The sequence below is a fragment of the Electrophorus electricus genome, chromosome 7 (assembly GCF_041902795.1).
Source record: "Electrophorus electricus isolate QZ-2024a chromosome 7, ASM4190279v1, whole genome shotgun sequence".
NCBI classification, from domain to species: domain Eukaryota; kingdom Metazoa; phylum Chordata; class Actinopteri; order Gymnotiformes; family Gymnotidae; genus Electrophorus; species Electrophorus electricus.
In genome coordinates this window covers 29,287,007-29,309,268 of record NC_137503.1, presented here as the reverse complement: position 1 = coordinate 29,309,268, position 22,262 = coordinate 29,287,007, and the positions used below count along the sequence as shown (strand labels likewise).

The 22,262-nt window shown below is 48.7% G+C and overlaps 3 protein-coding genes across 11 annotated transcripts in view; 1 reads left to right on the top strand and 2 right to left on the bottom strand.

Annotated features, from left to right (window-relative positions):
- LOC113569314 (uncharacterized) overlaps window positions 1–12,789 on the bottom strand; it is a 64,427-nt gene extending 51,638 nt beyond the window's left edge. Inside the window, exons 1-22 of the mRNA XM_081717329.1 lie at window positions 12,673–12,789; window positions 9,233–9,376; window positions 6,753–6,814; window positions 6,036–6,131; window positions 5,851–5,928; window positions 5,634–5,726; window positions 4,953–5,146; window positions 4,581–4,780; window positions 4,394–4,494; window positions 4,004–4,093; window positions 3,782–3,895; window positions 3,554–3,691; window positions 3,307–3,471; window positions 3,109–3,221; window positions 2,850–3,018; window positions 2,566–2,662; window positions 2,292–2,479; window positions 1,706–1,870; window positions 1,277–1,441; window positions 1,026–1,127; window positions 723–881; window positions 483–641 (exon numbers count right to left, since the gene is read on the bottom strand). Coding sequence (XP_081573455.1) covers window positions 483–641; window positions 723–881; window positions 1,026–1,127; window positions 1,277–1,441; window positions 1,706–1,870; window positions 2,292–2,479; window positions 2,566–2,662; window positions 2,850–3,018; window positions 3,109–3,221; window positions 3,307–3,471; window positions 3,554–3,691; window positions 3,782–3,895; window positions 4,004–4,093; window positions 4,394–4,494; window positions 4,581–4,780; window positions 4,953–5,146; window positions 5,634–5,726; window positions 5,851–5,928; window positions 6,036–6,131; window positions 6,753–6,814; window positions 9,233–9,320 — 2,736 coding nt within the window. The 5' untranslated portion in view covers window positions 9,321–9,376; window positions 12,673–12,789. The remainder of the gene's footprint in view (window positions 1–482; window positions 642–722; window positions 882–1,025; window positions 1,128–1,276; window positions 1,442–1,705; window positions 1,871–2,291; window positions 2,480–2,565; window positions 2,663–2,849; window positions 3,019–3,108; window positions 3,222–3,306; window positions 3,472–3,553; window positions 3,692–3,781; window positions 3,896–4,003; window positions 4,094–4,393; window positions 4,495–4,580; window positions 4,781–4,952; window positions 5,147–5,633; window positions 5,727–5,850; window positions 5,929–6,035; window positions 6,132–6,752; window positions 6,815–9,232; window positions 9,377–12,672) is intronic.
- Window positions 12,790–13,193: 404 nt separating this feature from the next.
- On the top strand, window positions 13,194–15,825 carry l3hypdh (trans-L-3-hydroxyproline dehydratase). Of its 3 annotated transcripts, XM_026996993.3 has the most exons (6): window positions 13,194–13,294; window positions 13,489–13,976; window positions 14,210–14,379; window positions 14,474–14,596; window positions 14,786–14,923; window positions 15,117–15,825. In XM_026996993.3, the coding sequence occupies exons 2-6, from the start codon at window positions 13,496–13,498 to the stop codon at window positions 15,240–15,242; spliced, it is 1,038 nt and encodes a 345-aa protein (XP_026852794.1). In that variant the 5' UTR covers window positions 13,194–13,294; window positions 13,489–13,495; the 3' UTR covers window positions 15,243–15,825. The 3 variants fall into 3 exon arrangements, with proteins under 3 accessions (XP_026852794.1, XP_035380122.1, XP_026852731.2); XM_035524229.2 differs by lacking the exon at window positions 15,117–15,825 and adding an exon at window positions 15,017–15,116 and having other exon boundaries at window positions 13,204–13,976; XM_026996930.3 differs by having other exon boundaries at window positions 13,205–13,976.
- A 124-nt stretch (window positions 15,826–15,949) lies between these two features.
- daam1b (dishevelled associated activator of morphogenesis 1b) overlaps window positions 15,950–22,262 on the bottom strand; it is a 51,201-nt gene continuing 44,888 nt past the window's right edge. For all 7 annotated transcript variants that reach the window (XM_035524228.2, XM_081717529.1, XM_081717527.1 and 4 more), the window contains 7 exons: window positions 21,322–21,410; window positions 20,896–21,064; window positions 20,623–20,730; window positions 19,482–19,542; window positions 19,248–19,379; window positions 17,875–18,045; window positions 15,950–17,393 (listed from right to left, as the gene is read on the bottom strand). In XM_035524228.2, the coding sequence (XP_035380121.2) occupies window positions 17,181–17,393; window positions 17,875–18,045; window positions 19,248–19,379; window positions 19,482–19,542; window positions 20,623–20,730; window positions 20,896–21,064; window positions 21,322–21,410 (943 nt within the window). In that variant the 3' untranslated portion in view covers window positions 15,950–17,180. The remainder of the gene's footprint in view (window positions 17,394–17,874; window positions 18,046–19,247; window positions 19,380–19,481; window positions 19,543–20,622; window positions 20,731–20,895; window positions 21,065–21,321; window positions 21,411–22,262) is intronic.

Below are 22,262 nucleotides of genomic sequence, written 5' to 3'. Positions count from 1 at the left end.
TTCAGCATTCAAATGAAGAGATGGATTTATGATTACAGGCTGTAATGTTATAGTCACAACCCACTGCCTTCTTCTAACTAGCTATCTAAGTTTCTAATGCACACAATATTTTTACAAATGCATAATGGTCATCTGCAGTAAACTGCATGTCCATTTGTGGGAGCGCAAACATCTCAAAAACCACCAGACACTAACGACTTCTAAGATTTAAAACACATTTCTCAGAAGAGAAGGGTCTGTGCACAGACTGCAAGACAGGGTAGCAACATGGAGGGGTGGAATCAGGACCCCTCCTGACATGCATGGGCTCTAACAGAGCGTTACACACAGAGGGTGAATAGAGTTGTGAAAAATAATGTGCTTTTGGAATACTGAAGCATGAAAAGTTATTATGGTAGATTATGGTTATGAACACTGAAAATATAACACGCATAATATGAGAATAAAGACGCGTGACAGGTCCAGCTGTGCTCCGTAGTTACCTGAGAGTGCAGGATGGTGTCCTGAACTCTGTCCTGTAAGGCAGAGAAAGTGAGGCAGGGCAGGGCGGAGCCCTCCTGCACGTCTGCCAGCAGAGCTTGTAGATCTCGTTTCTCCGCCAAAACTTGTCCCTCCAGCTGCAGCCCTCTGGAGATGAGCATCTGGAGAGCAATTAATCATGAAATATGGCACCATGTCAGCAGGAATGGGTTCTGTGAAATGGGCTAGAATGTTAGACTCACTTTCACTCTGGGGTGGGTCCCCGGATGGCCCGTGTGCTTGCAGACTTCCAGGGCTCCGGTGCTCCAGTGGCTCAGCTCAGCAAGCCTGCCCTCCAGCTGGGACGCGGCCTTCTGGGGCCCCTCGCACAGCCGCTCTGCTGTGCACAGAGCCTGCCTCGTCTGCTCACACACACACACACACACACACACACACACACACACACACACACACAAACAAGACAGAAACCTCTCACTTACAACACACCTACCATCATCATGTAAACACGTGTCTCTGAAGATGAAGAGATGTACAGCTGTTGTCACCTCTGGAAGCCTGCGTTTGAGATTCTGCACAGCCTCCTCACTGAACCCCGGTGATGAAGACAAACTTTCCAAATCCAACTCCGACATCTTTTGCTCCATGACCTGAACAAAGGGCCGGAGGAGAGGGAAAAAAATAAACAGTGACCATGGAGAAAAAAAAACAAAAAAACCATTAAAAAGCATTTTGTCTCATAAGTAGAGAGAAGGGAACTGGAGTGTGTGCTGTGTGCTGAAGTCTGGGTGCGGCGTACCTGCAGTCTCGCCCGGTACGAGCGCAGAGCTGCGGAGGATACATCCACAGTTTCCCTGAGGACCCAGCCTGCCTCCTGCAGGAGGCTATGGATGACATGAGCCTGGGGGGCCCTCGTGACGGGCTGTAGAGAGAGGGCCGTAAAGGTCCCGGAAACAGCTGGAAGCTAAGGACAGAGACACCAGAACATTAGGACACTACCGACAGAGATACCAGAAAGTTAGGACACACTGACAGAGACACCAGAAGACTAGGACACTACCGATAGAGATACCAGAAGTCATGCTGGAGATGAGACCAGTCTAACGGATGTATGATTGTTTGCTGGTGATTTCTGAGTAATGAGCATAAGGGTGCATGAAACGCCATTTTATGCAGTACAGAAATGTCCTTTTTCACAGTTTTATCACTGTCTCCCTCGCACACTCACACACGTGGTCCTCTTGACAAACTCAGCCCACTTCGCGTTGAGTTTACTGAGCTCGCTTGCCAGGGAGTGGCTGGTGGAGCTGTCAGTCATCTCAGTCAGGAAGCTTCCTGCTTCGTTCAGCTGGGTGTGGCAGGCGCTCCACTCAGCCGTAATGTAGGAGGCCTGCTGTGTGACACACAGACAGGACAAAAGAGTTCAGAGGTCGAATACCAGCATGAACTATTCCAAAGACAAATCATACTCTTATCTTTGACCTTGCACTTGCAGATGAGTAGATACATACAGCAAATATCTAATAATTCTGAGAAAGATTTACAGCAAAAAAGTGCAAAATAAAGTAAAAAAATAATTCAATATCAGCAAGGAATTCTCTGCTTACAAACTATTTTCCACAAATTTTTAGGGTTCAAGCACATAGTGCTTGGATCCCTATTATAATTGCTATTATAATTTATAATTTTCCTATTATAATTTCTTCTTCTTATTATTATTATTATTATAGCCATGATTTGTTTTTCAGTACATACAGACTCTAGGGCTCATAACAGTCACGTTAACTGCCACTACAACTGCAGGCATAAGTTACCTCTTCCCCTGCTGACTGGGCCTCATGGTCCAGGACGAGCCGCAGTGAGGAAGAGTACTTCCTGTAGGACTCCCAGGCGGCCAGCACACGGTCCATTCTGTCCCGCGTGGCGGCGGTCGCCTCTGCGCTCACGGCCACCTGGCCCTCTGCCTCTTTCACCTGCTTGCTCACCGCCGTGGCGTCCTCCCCTGTCATGGGAAGGGGAGCATCACGATGACATTAAACAGGTTTTACGGAGAAGAAACACTAGAGTTGTTGTAAGGGAATCTCTCACCCAATGCTGCCTTGCTGGTGTAAGTGTTGGCAGTCTGTTTCAGTTTATGGAGGGCTGCTTTTAGCGCGGACACCAGGCCACGTTTGTCCACCGAATCCTAATGAGTCATGCGCATAGAAAAAAGGTCATAAATACAAGGAAAATACCACCAATGCACCTAATTACGCATCCAGTCCTAGTTTAAGAGGTCTCGCATACGTCTTGATTCTTTATCTCAAGCAAAATGTCAAAGCCTTCATCGTAATATCAAAAAGCAGAGAGCACGACTTATATATGCGACCTACATCCCAGTCCTGCAGTAGAGTGAGGACGGACTCCTGAGAGCCGCAGGGCCCTTCCCAAGTGCTCAGCTTGCTCTTCAGATGATCCAGGAGATCACAGACATGATACCACTGTTCCTGGTATTCCAGCTTCATTCCGTAGTACTCCGCAGTCACTCTGGCACTGTTGAAACTAAAGGGAATCGTAGTTCCTTTGAGTATATGAAAAAAAGGCAAACACAGTCACAAGGATCTGGCTGAGAGGCAGAAATGCCAGGCCCACCGACTCTTGAGCTCATTGAGTTTCCCCACTGGAACTTGGGAGGAGCCGTCCTCTGCTGTGCCGTGGAACAGACGAAGCGTGTCCAAATGGCCGCTTGCGTCCTCCAGCAGGACCTGAAGGAAACGGTGAAATATTGCAACAAATTGCGCAAAGGTGCCAAAGCCCCAAGGGCATGTCTGAGGTGGCGGCCGTGCGAACCTTCAGCCTCTCCTGCTTGCATCTGGTGTCTCTGGCCGCGCCGGCGTGGTCTCCGACGTCGACCTGCCCCTCGTGCAGCAGCGCTTCCATGCGTTGAAGCCACCGGACCGGCGTGCGCAGAGGAGCAGGGAGAGCCGCATCCAGATCAGCCGTGTAGCACTGCAGCTGCAGAGGAAAACGCAACATTTATTCACCTCTGCTTCATTAACATTTCCTCCTTTTCTTGAACACACACACGAGAACTCACCCTTTCTTCCACAGCGTCCCATGCCTTCCTGAGAGCGAGTTGCTCCTCACTCAGGTTGGTACAGCGCTTCATCGCACTCAGCATGGACAACGCCGGACGCCGCCACTCACCCAAGGACCCTGCAAAGGCCTGGAACGCCTACGACACATCCAGGCACCCGCGGCCCCATTAGGCGCAGAGACGTGACGGATTTGGAGGGCAGCGAGGCCCGGCACCTGTCTGTCTTACCTGATACTTGGCAGCGTATCCCTCCGCCTCCGTGGAGGACCACACGTCCACCAACTCCTCGTGGGCTCGCTCGAGCCAGCGAGTCATCTCTCGCATCTTCTGGGCGGGCGACGCCTAGGTGCACGTGGGGCAAAAAATCGAAACGGATCGCTCGAATTGGCGGATGTGATGAGGATTGACTGTGGAAAGCCCTATGTGACAGAAGCAGGACTGTGTGTGTACCTCGTGCAATGGGGAAGCCAGCACCGCAGGTGTGAACTGGGCGTGGAGGTTGACGGAAGAGAGGCGCGTGGGAGAGAGCAGTGACTGCAGCTACACCCCCGCAGACAACAGGATGGGTGAGCCCAAAGAACCAGAAATAGACACGAAAGGCACGGCTCAAGGCACGCAAGCGAAAGGAAGAGGGGGAGAGTAAAAAAGAACAGGAAAGTCAAAGAAACTGACAGCTTTGTATAGGTGAGAGGGAAAGAGGAAGTAAGAACAGAAATCTACGTGGTGAAGCACAAAGTTGAGCTAATGTAAGTTAAGACAGACTTAGCAGTTTAACAGACGCAGTTTAAGCCTCGTCTCAGGTTAAACTGTGCCTAGGACTGAGCCTGCCTAAACTCTCACCTCCAGCTCCTCCTCTACTGAGGGCATGTCATTGGAATACTGCAGGAACTGGGCTACATAGGTCATGATGGACTTCTCATCTGGATCAGTGACATCAACATCTGGGAATGCACACAAACAGACTGTAACGCCATTTTATAAAAACGCGAACGAAAACTGGGTGGACGGTTTGACACGGCCTGCCCACCCTCAGGTTCAAGCAGCCGGGGTATGCCCAGCTCTTGCTGGGCAATGCGGAAAGCCTCCTCCAGGTTCTGCAGGTTGCTCCGGGCCTCGGCTAGGGAGAGGTCCACCAGGTCTGGCCTCAGGGAGCAGAGGATGGCCTGGAACGCCACGCCGCTCCTCCAGCTGGACGTGAAGTCTTTCACACTGACCGAGCAGCCCACTCTGTTCCGGGGAACAGAGGTGATTACAGGAAAACGAGACAAAAGGGAGAGACCATGAAGAGAGGACAGTAGACAGAAGTTAAAAAACGCTGACATCAAAGAGGCACAAAACATGTTGCAGCTTTAAACATGAATGCCTTCGATGTGAGAATAATCGCCTGTCTGAAACCCACTTCTTGCACTGGTCTCGCACCCACAGCAGAAGGGCCTTTTTAGCAGACAGTCGGAAGCGTTTGTGGAGGGGCGACGCCCTGCACGGCGCGGGGCTGCCTCGGACGGACGTGCTCGGGGCCGAGTCCTGGCTGGACAGAGACTCCAGAGACGAAGAGCGGGAGGCGAACGAGAGCGTGCTGGCCAACTCCTCTATCTGCGGGAAGGCACAGAGCTTTACATTTGGCATGATGCTTCTGGATGTCACCAAAGGAACACAGAGAGAGTGTTATACAGTATATTTGTTCAGATGTTATGAGACTGAGTTAGACGGAGAGCAGCGTGATCTTTATTTTGCAAACATTCCGTTTGGTATAAAACGCGTTTACGCTAGAACAGAATAATTGCAGTTTCATCCCAAGTGCCTTGACCCAAACTACTGAGAGTTCACTCGAAGGGATGTATCACAATAATCCCTTTGATGGGGTGAAAACATGCATTTCAACAGGGAGTTCCAACCTACGTCATTGCCTGATATGACACCTCCACTACTGAAAAGGTGTTTGAAATCTGAGGTTGGATGTATCAGAGGAAACTTGAAAACACCCTAAAGCCAATGTAGATGAAAAGAGGCTCCATTACGCCTACACCTGCCTGTGCTGTGTTCACACGCATCCAGAGTCTGTCTCTGATGTGGTACTTACGTGACAGCGGAGGATAATGGTCCATATCAGGCCCAGGATAATTGATGGTTTCCCCTCTATAATGTCAGGTATGTTGATGTTTACCAGCTTGATCTACGAAGAAGATACAATAAACAGGAGCGCTGGGGCATGTCACCTAATTCACATCACATACCACACGCATTAGGTGACACAGTAGATTAACGGGATGCAACGAGAGAGAATACGAAGCCCTCACCGATTTATTCTTTAAAAAGTTCAAGGCTTTTTCAATATTTCCCCGCTGCTGGAAAACTCCGTGGCCTTTCTCCCGTTTCTGTGAGGAGACCAACAAGGCAAATGCTCAGTCAGAGCAGTGAATGTTCAGGGCGTGGGCTCAGTTCATCTCGTATTAAGCGTACTCTACTGGGGTTCGACACTGACCAGGCTCTGGCCGCACATGACCTCCAGCAGATCCAACAGTCGAGCTCCGTCACGAAGATCTGCAAACAGATCCTGCACTAAGGAGGGAGAGCTCCTCTGGAAAACACACATTGCATAATGTAGAATCAGATTTTAAGTATTGATGAGTTTCTGTTGCAAGATAAGGTAAATGAACTTTACAGATCTATCTCAATGTTAAAAACAGTGCAACATCTGTCACTGGGACAGAAAGTTCCATTGCTTCATTGATCAAAACTGAACTAGTGTCACTACTGTACATCATGTCAGCTGAAATTGGCTGCAGTGGAGGAGCTTGTAGGCTCAGGTTGCAGCCTGTTAAAGTGCACTGGTACGGGGCTCTATAAATAATCCAGCCCTCTGCCATTTACCTGCAGACAGACAGCGAGTCACCTTTTCAACCAGGATCACTGTGTTTCATGCTCCATCAGTTACTCTCTAGGTGACCTGAATGCTAATCTGTGTGTTACAGAATAAATGAAACACATACCAAGTACACTGACTGTGAGGGAGATTTCTAAGAATTTATCCCTGGCTACTAGAACTACGCAAAACTTCCAACTATATAAAAAAAAAATCTTCAAAACCAATGTCTACCAGTTCATCACGGCAAGACCGCACAGAGTGTAAATGGAGGTTGTTTCTAGTTTTATTTTATGAGGTCAACTTTATGTGGGCTTAAAGATTTTCGAGGTTTACCTTGGAAAGCTGAGCATTCATCCAGTTAGTGAACGTCCTTTTCTGAACTTGCTCCTGTTCCACTGCGAAAGAGAGAAGAAAGCGAGCTAGAACCGCACACAGCGAGGACGAACGCCGCTGTCAGTCATGGGAAATGCACAGGGCAGGTGGGCATTAGTGTGGACACAGAAAGCACTGGTTTATTTCTGTAAGGTTTCTCTAAATCCAGGAAGGCTTTACTCTGGCATTAAAGGAAGAACACACCTACGCAGAAATATGGAGATATCTTGCCAAAACAGAGCTTTTGTCGTTTGCCAGTTCCGAACGCCCAACGCCTCGCTCATAGGGTGACTATTTAAGCTTGGAACTGAAATGGCTGTGGAAACCTGGCGCAATTTACCAGCATGTAAGCGGCACACGGGTTCGACCTTAAGTTGGGTTTCACAGTTGCATGCAGCCATTTTCCTGCATCTCTGCCAATGTTGTTTTAGTTTGAGTTAACTTCTCTCCTGGCATCACACCACATCTGAACAGCAAATAACTTCTTCTCCTAGAACCCCAGCTAGCTCAGCTTCCCTTAGGAACCTACATGTAACGTGTGTGTTTAATCGGAGAAACCCTTGCTATCCCAGGGAAGCGGTGGTGGGTGGCTATTAAAGGCAACCTGGACTCTTGGCTCCTGAGGCGATGCTAATGCTATCTGACCGTACAGGGTGACTCATCTTTAAAGGCATGGCGGGCCATAGTGATACATCAGTGACCTGACTCATCCGCGTCGAGGTCACTTCCAAATAACAGAATAACATGCCAAAATCTTCCGTGGGCTTCTTTCGTGCACAAAATATGTTAGTTCTTTGAGTAAAGGCAAAAGAATTACATTTTTCATCGGTTATGTTTGATTCCTAAATATTTGACATGGATGCACTGCATGCGTGAACTGTAAAATGCCTACCCATAATCACTCAACACGTTCAGGGTGTTTGCTCATGAGTTCTCAGGGAAACAAACAGAACAATGTGAATTGCGGTCGTGTTGAACTCAGCACATTGTCACCTGTATTATGGGTTATCAACGTGGGCGGGCCCTGGCACAGGTAGAAACTATTGCACAGGGTGTACAGGTGTTATTTTAAGCCATTTCAAGCAGACAGTGAGAAGCACCACAGTATAGGGCTGTCCTTTCAACTCGGAACGACAATAAACTGCAAATAAACCAAATTTACAATCACGCTTGCATTTGTGCCTTTGAACGCTATTTGTATACAGCACTAAGAGCTAAAGAAAGAACAAACATTGCCTCACGGAACACACATAATCACTTAAGATGTCACTGCATTCACAACAATGACTCAGCAGGGACCAGCCTCCTCCCATAGCTGCAGGTAGTCACAGCAAACCAGGTCTAGCAACCACACGGCACTGAGCATGTCTGTCTGGAGCCTGGCCACTGCACACAGATGGCTCTAACAGACAGTGACACAGGAACACACGCCAGCGTCACACACTGAAGTGACCCCCGCACAACCAAGGTCATAAACAATGAAAAATGGAAACCGGTGCCTGTACTGGTGCCGTTTGTGTGGTTGGATGTTTTAAAGAATGGAAACTTGTTTATGCGGTGACATGACAAATGTTGTTTGCTGTACTAGGAAATGAGCGGATTCACTCCAGACACATGGCCTACATTCGTTCATTTACCCCAGTCATACTTGGGGCCTTACGTACACCTTTAACTCTGTCTGCAGTTCCACTTCCCTGTCAAGTGACACCTTAAATTGTTCCTCAGCTAAAAATAGCGAGGGGGAGTTTGAGAATTTCTCACGGACAGAGAGATCAGAAAGAGAGTGGGAGAGTGAGTGAGAGCATGCAAGAGAGAGAAAGCAACAGAGGGAATTGGAGAAAGAGAGACAGAGAGAAAAAAGTCTCACAGTCTGGAAGAAAGAAGATTAAAGTTTAAACATTTCACCGTGTTTTACGGCTACGTAAGCAACAATGTTTATTGTGTGCCAGCAATGGCATGACTATTTTTCCTAACAGGATCAAACAAACAGATCTAGGTGAAATGGCAAGATTGTTGCCATGTAAAATCTAACTAGAAAAGGACAGCGTTACACACACAACTCACACAGATTAACGCCACACCTTCACACTTCTTCACACAGCTTTTGCTGCACAACTGTGAGTCAGTGGCTAGTCCTTTGAGCACAAATGCCATGGCAATCCCCATGGTTGTGTGAGAAGGTGAGGATAGGTTAGGCTAAGTACCAGAGGCAGACCCAGCGCTGACACTGGCCCAGTCTGCCTTCAAACACACGCCTGTCACATGCAAACGGAGGCTCAGGCAGCTCGTCCATCTCGCCTCGTGGCCCGACCGTCTTCTACCGGAGCCTTTGGTCTTGGCCGCAGACAGACGCACAGCCGGTCTGTCTCACCGGCCCGCTCTGACCTTGACCATGACCTTATCTGAGCCTGCTTCACAGCGGGAAGGACGATGGTGCTGACCTTGCAGCAGTGTGTGGATGTCGTCGATGGCCAGTGGGGCGAGCTCCTCGCCAACAGGGGGGGCGTCGGGGTCTCCCCCCGATGCCATCGTTCCGTGCCGGGGACGCTCAGCCCGCGAGACCCTGCAGCATGCTAAACCAGATCCTGTGAGGACAACACAAAAGACAAAGAATCATCGAGAGAACCCAAATAAACTCTGAGTACATATGTGTATGCTGTATGGAAGAACAGACATAGCCTACAGAGCTACCAAATGTACACCTAACCTGAAAATATTGTCCTTCGAGGACAAGACTAAATGACACAAGACAAATGTGTGTGTGTGTGTGTATGTGTGTGTGTGTTGTATCCCTCCTCCATGCTCTTTTAATAATTACCCTTCCTCACTGAATTAGGAAAGTCCCCTAAGAGCCGGTGGAGATTACACTGGCATTAATAACTGGCCATTGCATAAACAGGGTCTGATCTCAATGAGAGGCTAATATGACTATCATTATACTAACAGTACTAACAGTGAAAAACTAAGATATATAGAAAAATGCATATTTAGTTGAATCTGTAATTGATGCCTTCAAAGTAAATCAGTTAGAAGAAATCATGGAAAATCAAGTCACTGTCCATTTGGCAGTGCGATCTGCATTTACTCATTATTCAGACCTAAATGAAAGAAAGTTCAACGTCATTTTTGGCCCATTCATGGGAAAATAATGCCAATAATAAAAGCATTCGTTCTTTTTTCACAGGCTTGGCCAGATGCTTTACATTCTTAAACAGCTACACAGATTGTTTAGTGTATAAATTTCGTTCTATGTGAAGGACTACCATGAGCAGCGAGGCAACAGGCGAAGCGAAGGTCGCTTTCGTTAAAGATTAGAACCGCTGCTGAAACGGTTCCCATTCTACATGGTGCTTTTGAAATAGCAGACACACAAAAAATCCTATTGGCTTTCTGCTGCGAATTTATGTAATTCAGTAACTCTGTGGTCGTAATTGCTGCATTACTGAGAAAGGCTTAAGTAGTTTTGTGATTGGCATTTAAGTGGACTTCAGTTGTGATTGTGTGTGAGAAGTTGATGCCAGTGTGGGGCTGATGCCAGGCTCCAGAGAGGCTTATGAGCTTAATATATTCTATACAAGTAGTGTACCAGGATTAGTACAACCCAGAACCTCAGCCTACTGCATGTTTCCAGAGAATGTTAGCAGAAACCCAGACTCTTAAATATAATTATGCATACATCTCAGTAAACACTGAATATACGGTTCATTACATACATCAGTGCTGTTAGATATGCACTGTAAGACACATTCTGAGTGAGCCATTTGTCTAACACCCAAACATGCATGTGTGTGTGTGTGGTGTGTGAGAGGGAACGAGAGACTGAAAATGTCACACAAATCTGAATGAAATAGAAAATATTGACTTGTTACACACACACACACACACACACACACACACACACACACACACACACACGCACACACACGCACACACACGCACACACACGCACACACACACACACACAAACACCTGCTGTGGTCTGGGATTTAAAAAGCCAGGCATTGCCAAACCATTATGGAAAGGTTTAGTGGAGGGCTTTAGCTTCACCAGGCTTGCTGTGCCAACAGCATGACTTCAGAGGGGAAAAAACACTTTAGGACACACTGAGTCCCCATAACCCACACTCCATGCACTCATATCCACACACACACAGAAAAGGTTCAAAGAGAGAGAGAGAGAGAGAGAGACCTGTAAGGAATCTGTGGGGTCTGAAAATAGGATTTGTATGTGTGTGTGTGTGGTGTGTGCGTGTGTGTTTCGTTAAGAATCTCAATCACCTTTACCAGTGTATTGGTTTGCCCTTTGAATGCATGAACGGCAAATGAAAATCCCTAAGCTCTACTGCTACCTTCTATGACTGTGTTTAAAGAGGTCGCACAGAGTTGCCAAGCTCTCCAAAGGTGGAAACCCATATGAATTGATACTAAATTTGGTCCTACAACCAAATTTGGGGTCAAGACTAAGTCCCCATCTGTAGAGGTAATAAATGCATCATTAACATGTAAAAGGCAGTGAGGCACGGATCCCTGTCAGCTGCTCCGTTATTCTCCCAATCTTTTATCAGCCTCCCAAGTGTACATTAGAACTCTTCTGACCCAATAGGAACATGGTAACATAACTTACAATGATCTCACCACTGTCACTCATTCTGCCTCTGAGTGTAAGTGTATCCCATTCCACTGCTCTTGGTGAGGACATATGGAGTCGTTGATATTTGAAGGATATTTGAAGGTTCATCTTTCCACACTCTTATTCAACTGCAGTTTTTATTTCACACACCTGCCTATATACAATAAAAACAGCCCTGATTTCCTCTCTGGAGACAAACCCTACCAGGTGTTTATGTCCAATTTATGCCAAATACAGTACTGGACCTTCACAGCAGTCCTTCAAACATGGACACTTGCAGTACGTCTACTTTGGTGGCCTGTACATGTATACATGCCCTATAGCATGATTAGAATAGTGTATGGAATGCTAATAAGAGGTTGTTTCTGGTCAAGCAAGATTAAGCAAAGCTTTGCAAGGGCTGATTCTCATGCTTCAACTGAAACATATTTGTCATTCAAGAGACCAGCACGGGCCTAGTTTATACACCTTCAACTTGTAGAGACGCACATGGAAGAGCTGCTAGATTGCATAATCGCTTCAGTCTCTGCATAGTTTTATTCTTCGATGTTTTTCCAAGGACTTAATGAGTACTGTTGAAACATGCCATGGAGCAGTTAAATAGCCAGTGACATGTTCATCTTGTTCATGGTGTACACTTGGGATCTGAGAAGAACACTTGTGCGCATGAATCCAAATCTTGCCCAAAAAAGCACAGGAATATGCTCACGCAGATCATTTCTGACATGACAACGCCTATACCTTGCTTGCTCGGTTCTACAGCGTGCGCATGAACACTGAACTGAACATGTCTATCAGGGCTTGGTTACATGCCACGCACTCGCATACAATTACCCGCATTTCTGAAAAAAAGAAATGAAAAAAAAAAAAAAAAGTCGTTAATGCGAAGTGTGCGCGAAGTTGCGTGGGTTTACACATAGACTGATACATGTAATAAACACTAACATCTAGAATGTCACTTTGCACGGAGAAATGTGAGGAAGCGTTACAGAGATAACAACTCCGCACACTACACCTGCCGGGGATCAGGGTACTGGAGTTTCCCACAAGGACTAAACTTCTGCGTTTGATTCACGAATGAACTAAAAATCCGAAATGCTACTGGAGAAGTCTGTAAGCCTTCCCGAAACCTGCCCGAAACTCTCCAACCTTGGACTTCATCAGAACTTGATATTTAGAAAACAAATGGCAAAGGCGATACACATTACCAAAATAAACAGGCGCGGTTGAAACTTTCGGAAAGTTTACTTACGGGAAATGTTGCTGTTGGGTACTGTTGGGAAACTCTTTTCTAATTCCCGCACAGACGCGTGTGGTTGAAACGGGCGCAACCTCGCGGCTGACAGCGATGCCTCGAGCGCAGAGGGCACGATCGCGTGTCCAACTCCACCCTCCGTGCGCGCGGGCACGGCACCTTGCTCGGGACTCACACACGTCCTCCGTGCAGGGAAAAAAAAAGCGGTGGATCTCCAATCTAAGCACTGCAAAATAAAAGCTTTCCTAACTTTATATATGCATAACAAGGACACGAGGAAGATAAAGCCTAAAGAGAAACAAAGCCTAATTGCAGTAGTGGATGCAGTACAATTTGTTCTATATCTGACAGTATTTTGACTCCAAAAAATGTGACCAATTCGTGCACTAATGGAGAGGTGACAGGGGAAGGCAAACTGTAGTCCCTACAATGTCCACTAGAGGTCATAGTAGGCTAATGTTATTCGGTTTACATCCAGAACGGCAGGCGGCAGTAACGAATTTCTTTTACGGTTAAGTCGTAATTACGCAAGTCAGTTTTCAGTAAGGTGTTGAAAGTCGCAACAGCTCTAGCTGGTGTTCTACAGCTTTAAACACCCTACACATCTCCACGTCTAACGGTAGGGTCTCCCCCTCCAGCTTTCATTTAAAATGCGTTATGTAAACCACAACGTTGTCTTCTGAAGTTTGGTGCTGCGACTTGTTTGCAAGCAATGGCCAAGAAGTAAAGTTGTCCGTGTCCAACTGATAGGGAGCGTCTGTAAAACTGTTTTGGCGAATGCGCAATGACGGCATTGCTCTTTACCGATTGCAGAGGAGCCATGGAGTGTCCTAAGCTCCCACCCCACGCGGGCGCCGTCCTGTCCGTGGTGGACATGCACACGGCGGGAGAGCCGCTGCGGATCATCACCGGGGGCTACCCGGACGCTCCCGGGGACACCGTGCTTGCCAAGCGACGTTACGCACGGGAACACCTCGACCACCTGCGCAAGGTCGTTATGCGGGAGCCGCGCGGCCACGGGGACATGTACGGGGCCGTGCTGGTGAAAAGCGAGCTGGCCGCCGCGCACCTCGGGGTCCTGTTCATGCACAACGAGGGCTACAGCACGATGTGCGGCCACGGCGTCATTGCGCTCGGCCGCTTCGCTGTCGACTACGGGCTGGTGAAGGCGCCCACTTCACCGGAAACCCAGATAAACATGCACTGCCCGTGCGGCTTGGTCAAGGCGTTTGTGGAGTATTCCAACGGCAAAACGGGAGCAGTGCGATTCCATAGTGTCCCGGCTTTCGCTTTTGCAACAGGTGAAAAGACCTCAAACCAGGCACAGGGGTGCCTGAGGATGTATTTTACATAAATATTGATTTTATTGTTGAGAAGGACAAAACTTACCAAATGGCTCATCCATGTTTCTTTCTTTATTTTTTTTACCTTTTCAGTTTCTTTTAAGTCTCTCACACTTATTAATTCTTGTTTGTGTTTTCCAGTAGTTAGTCACAACCCTGCATTTAAAGGTTATTCTCTCTGATCTTTGTAGATGTGAAAGTCACCGTGCCTGGATGTGGCGACGTCGTAGTGGACATTAGCTACGGGGGAGCTCTGTATGCGTTTGTGAATGCTGGAACGTTCGGTCTGGATGTCACCAAGTCCAGAACCAGAGATCTAGTGGATGCGGCCATTGCCGTGACTAAGGCAGTCAAATCTCAGGTACAGCACCTGTTAGCGGTTCCAGAGGCCCGAGTACCATTCTTCCACACTCGTCAGTGTTCCACTAAATCCAGTAACCCACTGCTTCTGCTAGGTGAAGCTGCACCATCCTGTTAGTGAAGACCTGGCTTTCCTTTATGGCACCATCCTCACTGATGGCAAGGACGCCTTCACCGATGAGCCCACAGCAAATGTATGTGTGTTCGCTGATGCTCAGGTGAGACTCGCTTTAGCACAGCTTCACCTTTATCTGATCTACAAAAAAACAACATTTGAAACATGCCACCCAAATCCCATTTCAGGCTTTCTAAGATGTCCATTCCATTTAGTCACCTTGACTTGAAGGTTGCCATGCCAACAGCAAGTATCTTGGGTGTGGGGCGTTTTTTTTTTTTTTGGTCTCCAGGTGGACAGGAGCCCCACTGGGTCAGGTGTGACTGCCCGCATCGCGCTGCAGTACCACAAGGGTCTGATCCAACTGAACCAGACACGGAGCTTCTGTAGCGGAACCACGGGGGCCATGTTTACAGGCAAAGCTGTTCAGGTGCCCACCATCAAAGTTTGAATCCCAACTTAAAACTCCACCATATATATATATATATTTATTTATTTAATTTTTTTGCGCAATTTTACACAGCCCACCTCTTGAGTAACGGCTGCCCGGACGCGTGAACACAGTTTAACCCATATACGTGTTTGCCGAATCCTTACCAAAGTGGACCCACCTGTGTTTGAAGGAGACCACGTGTGGAGACTTCCAGGCAGTGGTGGTGGAGGTCTCGGGGCATGCTCACTACAGCGGCGTGGCCTGCTTCACTCTGGAGGACGAGGACCCCCTTCAGAGCGGCTTCCTCCTGCGCTAGGCCTCGTCTGAACGCGAGACCAGGCTGGAGAGGCTTCAGAGAAATGTCTGCTCTAGTGAGCACTTTAATGTTTCATCAGTCCTCATAACTGATGGAGTCCACTCACTACTTCTTGTCAGTCCGTCTTTTGCAGAAAACAAGTATAAAAGACATTACATTTCGTTCAATTTAAATAAGTGACTAGTTAGGAAAAGTACATTTGCACATTCACAGAATTACAACTGCACATTCATCAAGTATTTTGGACTTAATAGTTGCTGTAGCTTTGATTGAGGGTTTCAGCAAGAATGGTGCTACATACAAATGGTGGTACATACAGAAACCACCAAGACATTTATGCTTCTATTATACAGCCAGAAATGTGATTTTATTTTTTATTTTTTTGAAAGGCAGTGCCATTACAGTTGTCAAAATGCGGTCGTCTTCAGTGGCCAACAGATGGTTTTTGTTGTTTGTTTTTTTTTTCTTTGTGTCTAACAGTGATTTAATGTTTGGTAAGCAACTTTTTTGTTTGACAATTCCACAAGTTGACCGCTAGGGTGCAATATCAACTCATAATTAAATCGAATCCCACATTTTCATACCACTGGCATATTTACTGTTTGGCAGTCCACTTCAGTTATGACTCATCAAAGCCACACCATTTACCGTTATACCTTAAGTCACTAAGAAGCCTCCTTGTTAAAAAAATCACAACAGAAAATAACTTGAATTTTCTCCAATTTATTCACCTTTAGGTCCATCTTACAATGGAAGGCATTTTTTTAAATTACAAAAGACCAATGGAAGCATCCCACACTGCAAAAGGAAACTTTGTCACAACATAAAACTAGACCTTGGATACGAAGGTTGGACCGTATCCGGCAACGAGGCGCTGTAGGCGAAAGTATTGCATCAGTTCGGTTAGTCGTTTTCAATCAGTCAACATGTTACGGCACAGGCCTGACAAAACATCCCAGCAACATAAATGCCCAGAGTCTGCACCGCTGGCCACCCACAGTGTCTCGTACGGCGGGGCTTGGGCCTGCACTCAAACTTTAGCATGTGTCGGACAGCCGACGCGATTCCGTATAATGCTGTAAATGAGCAACCCATAACCCTGGTTACTGTAATTAATATTCAATAAAAGCACTCTATATAAAAATGGTCCTTAAAAGAAAAAGACAAAAACAAAATGGGGTTGGGGGTGTTTGTGGAGCTGCTTTACAAGCGTTGGAACTTTATAGGGCTGGTTTTATTCTGAAGCAGGTTAGAACGTTGCTAGCCGTCTTTCGGACTAGGGCTGACCCTGATCCTAGCTCGGACGGAACTTGGCGGAGGGCGGCCTGCACGGATCCTCGGCATGGAATGGCGTGAATCCGCTCGCAGTCTGTGATTCTGCACGCCATGTCTAGGACACGCGGACAGGCAAATTGTGCTTTGGTGTCGGTTGCTTGTGATGCATGGAGCGATAGGACAGTAGGAGGACGGTGTACCTCTGCTTTGGATCAGGTCAAATCCAGATTTGCCTAGTTTTCGTTTTGTGTTTGGAGTCGCTAGTCTTGGCACGCCAGGACCAAGGTAACATCTCCAAATCCGCAAACCGCTAAATGAGGTTATTTTGGCAGCCATAGTCTCAAAAGCCCGGTCTCTTCCTTTCACTCTGTCGCCGTTCGTTTCCAGAGTCAGTGGGAGAGCAAACACTCCCTCCAGAGACTTGTTATATGACCCGTCCTTTCAATACACCCTTGACTTATGCTTTGTCCACTGTACAGTACGTTGTGGAGGTAAGGGCTGCTCTCCCACTTGGTCTCACCGGGAGGCAGCATTGTCCTGTCTGGGAAGAGAATGGTTTTGGAGAGCATGACTGAGGGCACGGGCCCTGGGTGGAGTGGGAAGTCCCAGAACCGCGTGGCTCAGCGGTCGAGCTCTGGGATCAGGCCGAAGCGGACTCGAGGCTCAGAAGTTGAGCTTGGTGATGGGCCGTTCCCGGCCCGTGTCCGTGGTTTGGCTGTTGATGCGCTTGCGGTTGCGTTTCATCTTGGACAGGTCCTTGTCGAACACCTCGCCGGAGCGCAGCGCCGACACCAGGTCGTCGAACTCGCCGCCATGGTCCTCCCCGTTCTCCCGGGCCTTGCGGGCCTTCCTCTCCCGCTCCCTCTGTTCCTTTAGCTGTGGCACAGGGAGACGAGCAGCATGATGCAGCGTGCTGAAGCGCCAAGCACCCGGACAGGGCACAGTGTTCACACAACAGGCCCGGCGTGGCTTCTAAACGTTTTTTAATAGTTAACAGTCTATGCCTCAAGGTTAAGCCACAGGTGTCGAGCGGGTTGGGCTTAACGTGCACTATGCAAAAGGTGAACGCATGATCAGTCCCAACTGAACAAAAATTATGGAAAGCAAGCTCGTCGTTGGCTCGGTATCCAGACGCATCTTTTAAGGGAAAATGCTTTTCTAATGGAGACTGGCAGTAAGCAAACTAATTGCTCTCAGTCACATGGTACTGGGTGAAGTGCGCAATTAACAGCAAAAACAGGTGAGTGACTGTTTGTGGCCACATTAAATCATCTGATTGGTTTTAGATATTTCACAATATTATTCAGCAATTTATAAAACATGGAAGTGACCCATTTCGCTGTGTGTGCGCGCGCACCTGAGTCTCCATGCGCGCACGCCGCTCCTCCTCCTCCTTGCGTCGCCGTATGTTCTCATTCTCCTGCCGAGCTTCGCCAAAGGCCTGCAGGAACTGGTCGAAGATGCCGAAGAACTCGTCTGGCTGCATCTTCCTGCCGTCTTCACCGAAGTGCCTGACCACCTTCACGAACTGCGGGACACGGGGGGGAGGAGCTTCGCGTGAGCCGTGGACTCGCCTGGGACGTCTGCACAGTGCAAGCGCAGACCATCACAGCTGACGAGCCCCACCTTACCAGCCTCGCGGGTTCAGCTAAATCAGGCTATCCAGCTCGGTCCCCTCCAGAGTAAACATCATAGCATATGCTGTAGATTCAGAACGTTACTAGCCATCTAGAACACGTGACACTAAAAAGTAGGAACATGTAAAACCGAAGAAAAACAAAGTAAAGTGGAGATGACAGAGAACCAATCACGTGGAGACTAACGAAGTTGAGGCAAGTAAACCGCGTCACGCACGGCTGGAGTTCTCCTGCCAGTAGCCCAGCTCTCGTTAAGTTCGGTTTTACTGGCGGCTGATTACAATCTAAACCCGGGGGAGCACGTGGGGAGAGGGGACGCGACCAGGGGACCAGTGAAGCCTCACGCTGCCTCTCTGCAGGTGAGGACAAAGCTAGGCCTTCACACAATTCCTTTGATGTGCCTTTATCGCTGCCATATGGGCCAGAGCATCTCTAGGGCGGCGTGTGCGGAGGCACAAGGCTGCGCTTCATGTTGTTTACCTCCTTCCATCTCTCCATCTCTCTGTCCTTCTAGCGCTCCTGCTCTTTTTGGATCACGTTTGCCACACTGAAAGGCCAGAGTGGGGTGTAGCCAGCAGACGGGGGGAAACGCTTCCACGTACGATCCTTGGATGTGCGTCATGTGAGCCAGTGGAAGTAGCCAGAGACTTAGTAAAGTCCTTACCAAGTTGCCAAACGTTGAGAGAAGTACTCAACGTTTGTAAAAAAAAACCACGAAAACACCGCAGTTTTAAACTGAACACAACCCCAACATGTTGACACATAAGCTATTGTCCTGTGTGTCCGGAGCTGGTGTAGTGTACACCAACACATTACGCATTATGACTTCCTTCAGCACGTATGTGTTAGCCATGCGTCCTGTTCCGCCTCTACGTCCCGCGAGGCCCCCGGGGGCTGGGAAGAGTGCCGAGGTCACTACATAGGAAGAGCTCACAGCGAGAGGTCAGAGGTCAGCCCCTGCACTCTGCAGGGAGAAGCACAGGCTTGCCGCAGCCTGTTTCTACAGCTGGCCTCCGAAGGAAACGTGCGCCTCTCGCTCGACACCTTACACACACACACACACACACACACACACACACACACACACACTCACCAGTTCCTTGGCTTCATTGAGGGAGTCTTCCACATCGGAGAAGCTAAAGCTGGCGAGCGTGACAAACTGGCTCACCACCGACACAAACTTATCCCCCGTCTCCTGAGGACGCTTCTTCTGAAAGTCCAGCTCCTGTACGCGATAAAAGATCAGAGAGGCGCTCAAGCATGGCCAGAGGGAGGCGGCCAGGGCCCCCGAGAGCTGAGAAACAGATGGAAGCGAGGCAGCGCTTACGCTCTCCACGCTCTTCAGACCACTGCGCAGGTTGGCGATCTCCTTCTCCAGTTCGGTCATGCTGCAAAGGAGACATGGGAAGGCCCGTGATGTTCATACCACGCAGTACACCATGTGAACAAAACCTAAACAGAAACGGCGCGTGTTGCAACAGTGATGGCACTCTAATCAGGCCCCAAGCGTGTGAGAGGATGGGATGGGATGGGAGGTGGGGGCTCTCATCAGAACAGGGCCGCTGGGTCCGTCCGCAAAGCAACCTATTTTAGTTGCCCCACAAGCGTGCCGCTCTGCGCAACAACCGAAGAGCCGACGTATCTGCTGGATTCGTTTGCGCACCTTCATCGTGCGTCATTACATACGTTTATCGGGCGGCGCTTCACAGATTGCGGCGCGGACATATTTTAACGAGGCGACGCGGGGCCGTGTGAACGGTGTCGTCAGACCGTCTGAACAAAGCACGTTCTGTCTGGGCCGAACAGACAGAGTCAGAGAGCGATCTGAACGCACTCCCTGTCGAGCCAACAAGTGATATCAGCCGAGGGCTTGGTCTTGTGAGCGCTTCGCATGCGGGTTATTTAGTCACCCCCCTTCGCTGTGGCACTCCCGCCGACAACAGTCTACGTGTGCTTGGTCTGCGTGGAGAGCACATCGATGTGAAGCATGATGCTAAAGAGAGTCGAGACAGCTGCTCTGGTGCAGCTCCTCGTCCCAGTCTGGCCGCGAGCCCATTTCTAACTTTTGTCCCAGTCTGGCTGCAAGCAAGAATTCGGTCCTAAATGCTTTGAAACCCAAGCCGGTCACGCCGTGCTCGGCCGAAGGTGTTGCCGATCGGACGGCCCTGGCTCTGCTCCATCTGCCACGGTGGCCGGGACTCAGCCCCTCTGGGGAGAGCTTCCACGTTTCAGCACCTCGGCGGGCCCAAACCTGGGCTCCCCTTACCTCACGCCATGAATTAGGGTCTCACTGGGCATATGTGAGCAACGCTGGATACTGTGGCCCACTGCGTAGATTTGAGCACAGCCAAGGAAGCCAGCAAGACCACACAAAAAAAATTACATTCCGAAATCCATTTAGTGTAAGTAGACCTAAAAGACCCATAAACATCAGCCCAGTGCCACAGCTTCCCACTGGCCAGACCTACTTGACTTTAGCGGCTTCCGGCACGTTCTGTAGGTCTTCGGGGAACTGCATGACTTTGGGGTACTTCTTCTCCAAGATGGTGATCAAATAGTGCAAGAGCGTGATATTCCTGCAGACAACGGAGACGAGAACCTTTAGAACACCGGATATCGCCGAGAAAAGAGTGTGCTGGACACCTCGACATATTCAAAACACGCTACACGGCCAACGCGCAGCTACATATCGCGAGAAACATTTTTACCCACAGCGCTTTTAACTGTTAAGGCTCCCTTACTTGTCGATGCTGGACTTGGTGTCGGCGATCTTGTTGAGCGAGGACACTTTGAAGCCATATGCGTTGCCTCTCTGACCCTTGTTCATGTAGTTGCCGAACGCCAACACCACCTCCAGCAGCTGCTTGAGGTTCCGGCTGTGCAGTACCTCTCTGGAGGCCTTGCTCAAGGCTGGCGAGCAAACCACACACAACGTTCAACAGCACAAATCACCACAGATGACTACAACCCATGACTTCAACGGGGACCATCGTCAACCAGTTAAGAATGTTTTGAGTTAACACTAGTATGTAATAATATATACAGTAGACATTTAATTTTGGTAACATATTAACCAAGGTAGGTAGATGTCTATGTAAGCAATGTCTGGTTCAGCTACAAATGCAGATGGTTTAGGGACTTGAAGGCAGAGACACACAGATGCATACCTTCAACTTTGGGCTTTATCTCTGCAATCCTCTCTGCAAACTTCTTCTTGAAGTACAGAGACTGTAACCTCTGCTGGTAGTGGCTTATTCTGTTAGAGGGAGACAGCAGATGGAGAACAGGACTTAAGAGTGGGTCTTAGCAGAGTGAAAAGAGCTCTCCATGTTGTGCATAATAAGAGTTGGAAAGCTAGAATGAAAAAGCACTGGCCTGCTGCGTGTACGGGAGGATCTCAGCAGAGAGGTGGGGGGGGGGGGTACTGGCATACATTGCCAGTGCATTTTAAATGGCAGAGGAAAGACTGAGTATCCCAGGAAAGGAAAAACAGTTCTCGACCCCGAGAGGTAAACTTAACACACCGGCGTAAAATTCGGCCCATCTGTGTTGGTAAATGGCTTCACACAGTAAGCGGGACTGAACACTAAGGAGAGAGGGTTCCTGGACGGAGGGTTCACCTGTCCTCCTTACACACCTCCCCCAGAGCAAACACTTTAACGAGCCGCATTTACCTTCAGCTCTTCATGCCAGAGTGCGAGAGGCTGTCGCGAGGACGAGAAGAAAGCACGTTCGTTTAGTTACGGCAAACGCCGGTGCGGAACGGTCCAGTTGTGATACCAGATCAACACGCGGCAAAGGGCCCCAAGCGCCTTCCTTTCATTGCTGCAGGAACTAGAATTCGCAGATGAAATGAGGGCTTCGTAAGCGTGGTGCAGAGTAAGAAGTTTGGCGTAATAAAGGTGGCTGTAGTGTCGTGGGTGGCCTTCACGGGCGGGATATTCCCTCGTTGTGGCTGGGGTCTGAGTCACCTAATCCGTCACGCGTTGGTTTGAGCCGGATGGCACCACACGAGTTTGGAGCCAACAGAAAAGAAACTGCGCCGCGTCTAAATCGGAGAAGAGGCGGAGTGCGGGCCTCTCAGATGAAGAGCTGGGTTATCCTGTCT

Bases quoted from the DNA above. Each gene is read 5' to 3' on its own strand.
- l3hypdh (XM_026996930.3), top strand. From the start codon at position 13,460: ATGACGGCATTGCTCTTTACCGATTGCAGAGGAGCCATGGAGTGTCCT. The intron at 13,977-14,209 runs GTGAAAAGACCT...TGATCTTTGTAG, and splicing joins GGCTTTCGCTTTTGCAACAG to ATGTGAAAGTCACCGTGCCT. The intron at 14,924-15,116 runs GTGCCCACCATC...CTGTGTTTGAAG, and splicing joins TTACAGGCAAAGCTGTTCAG to GAGACCACGTGTGGAGACTT.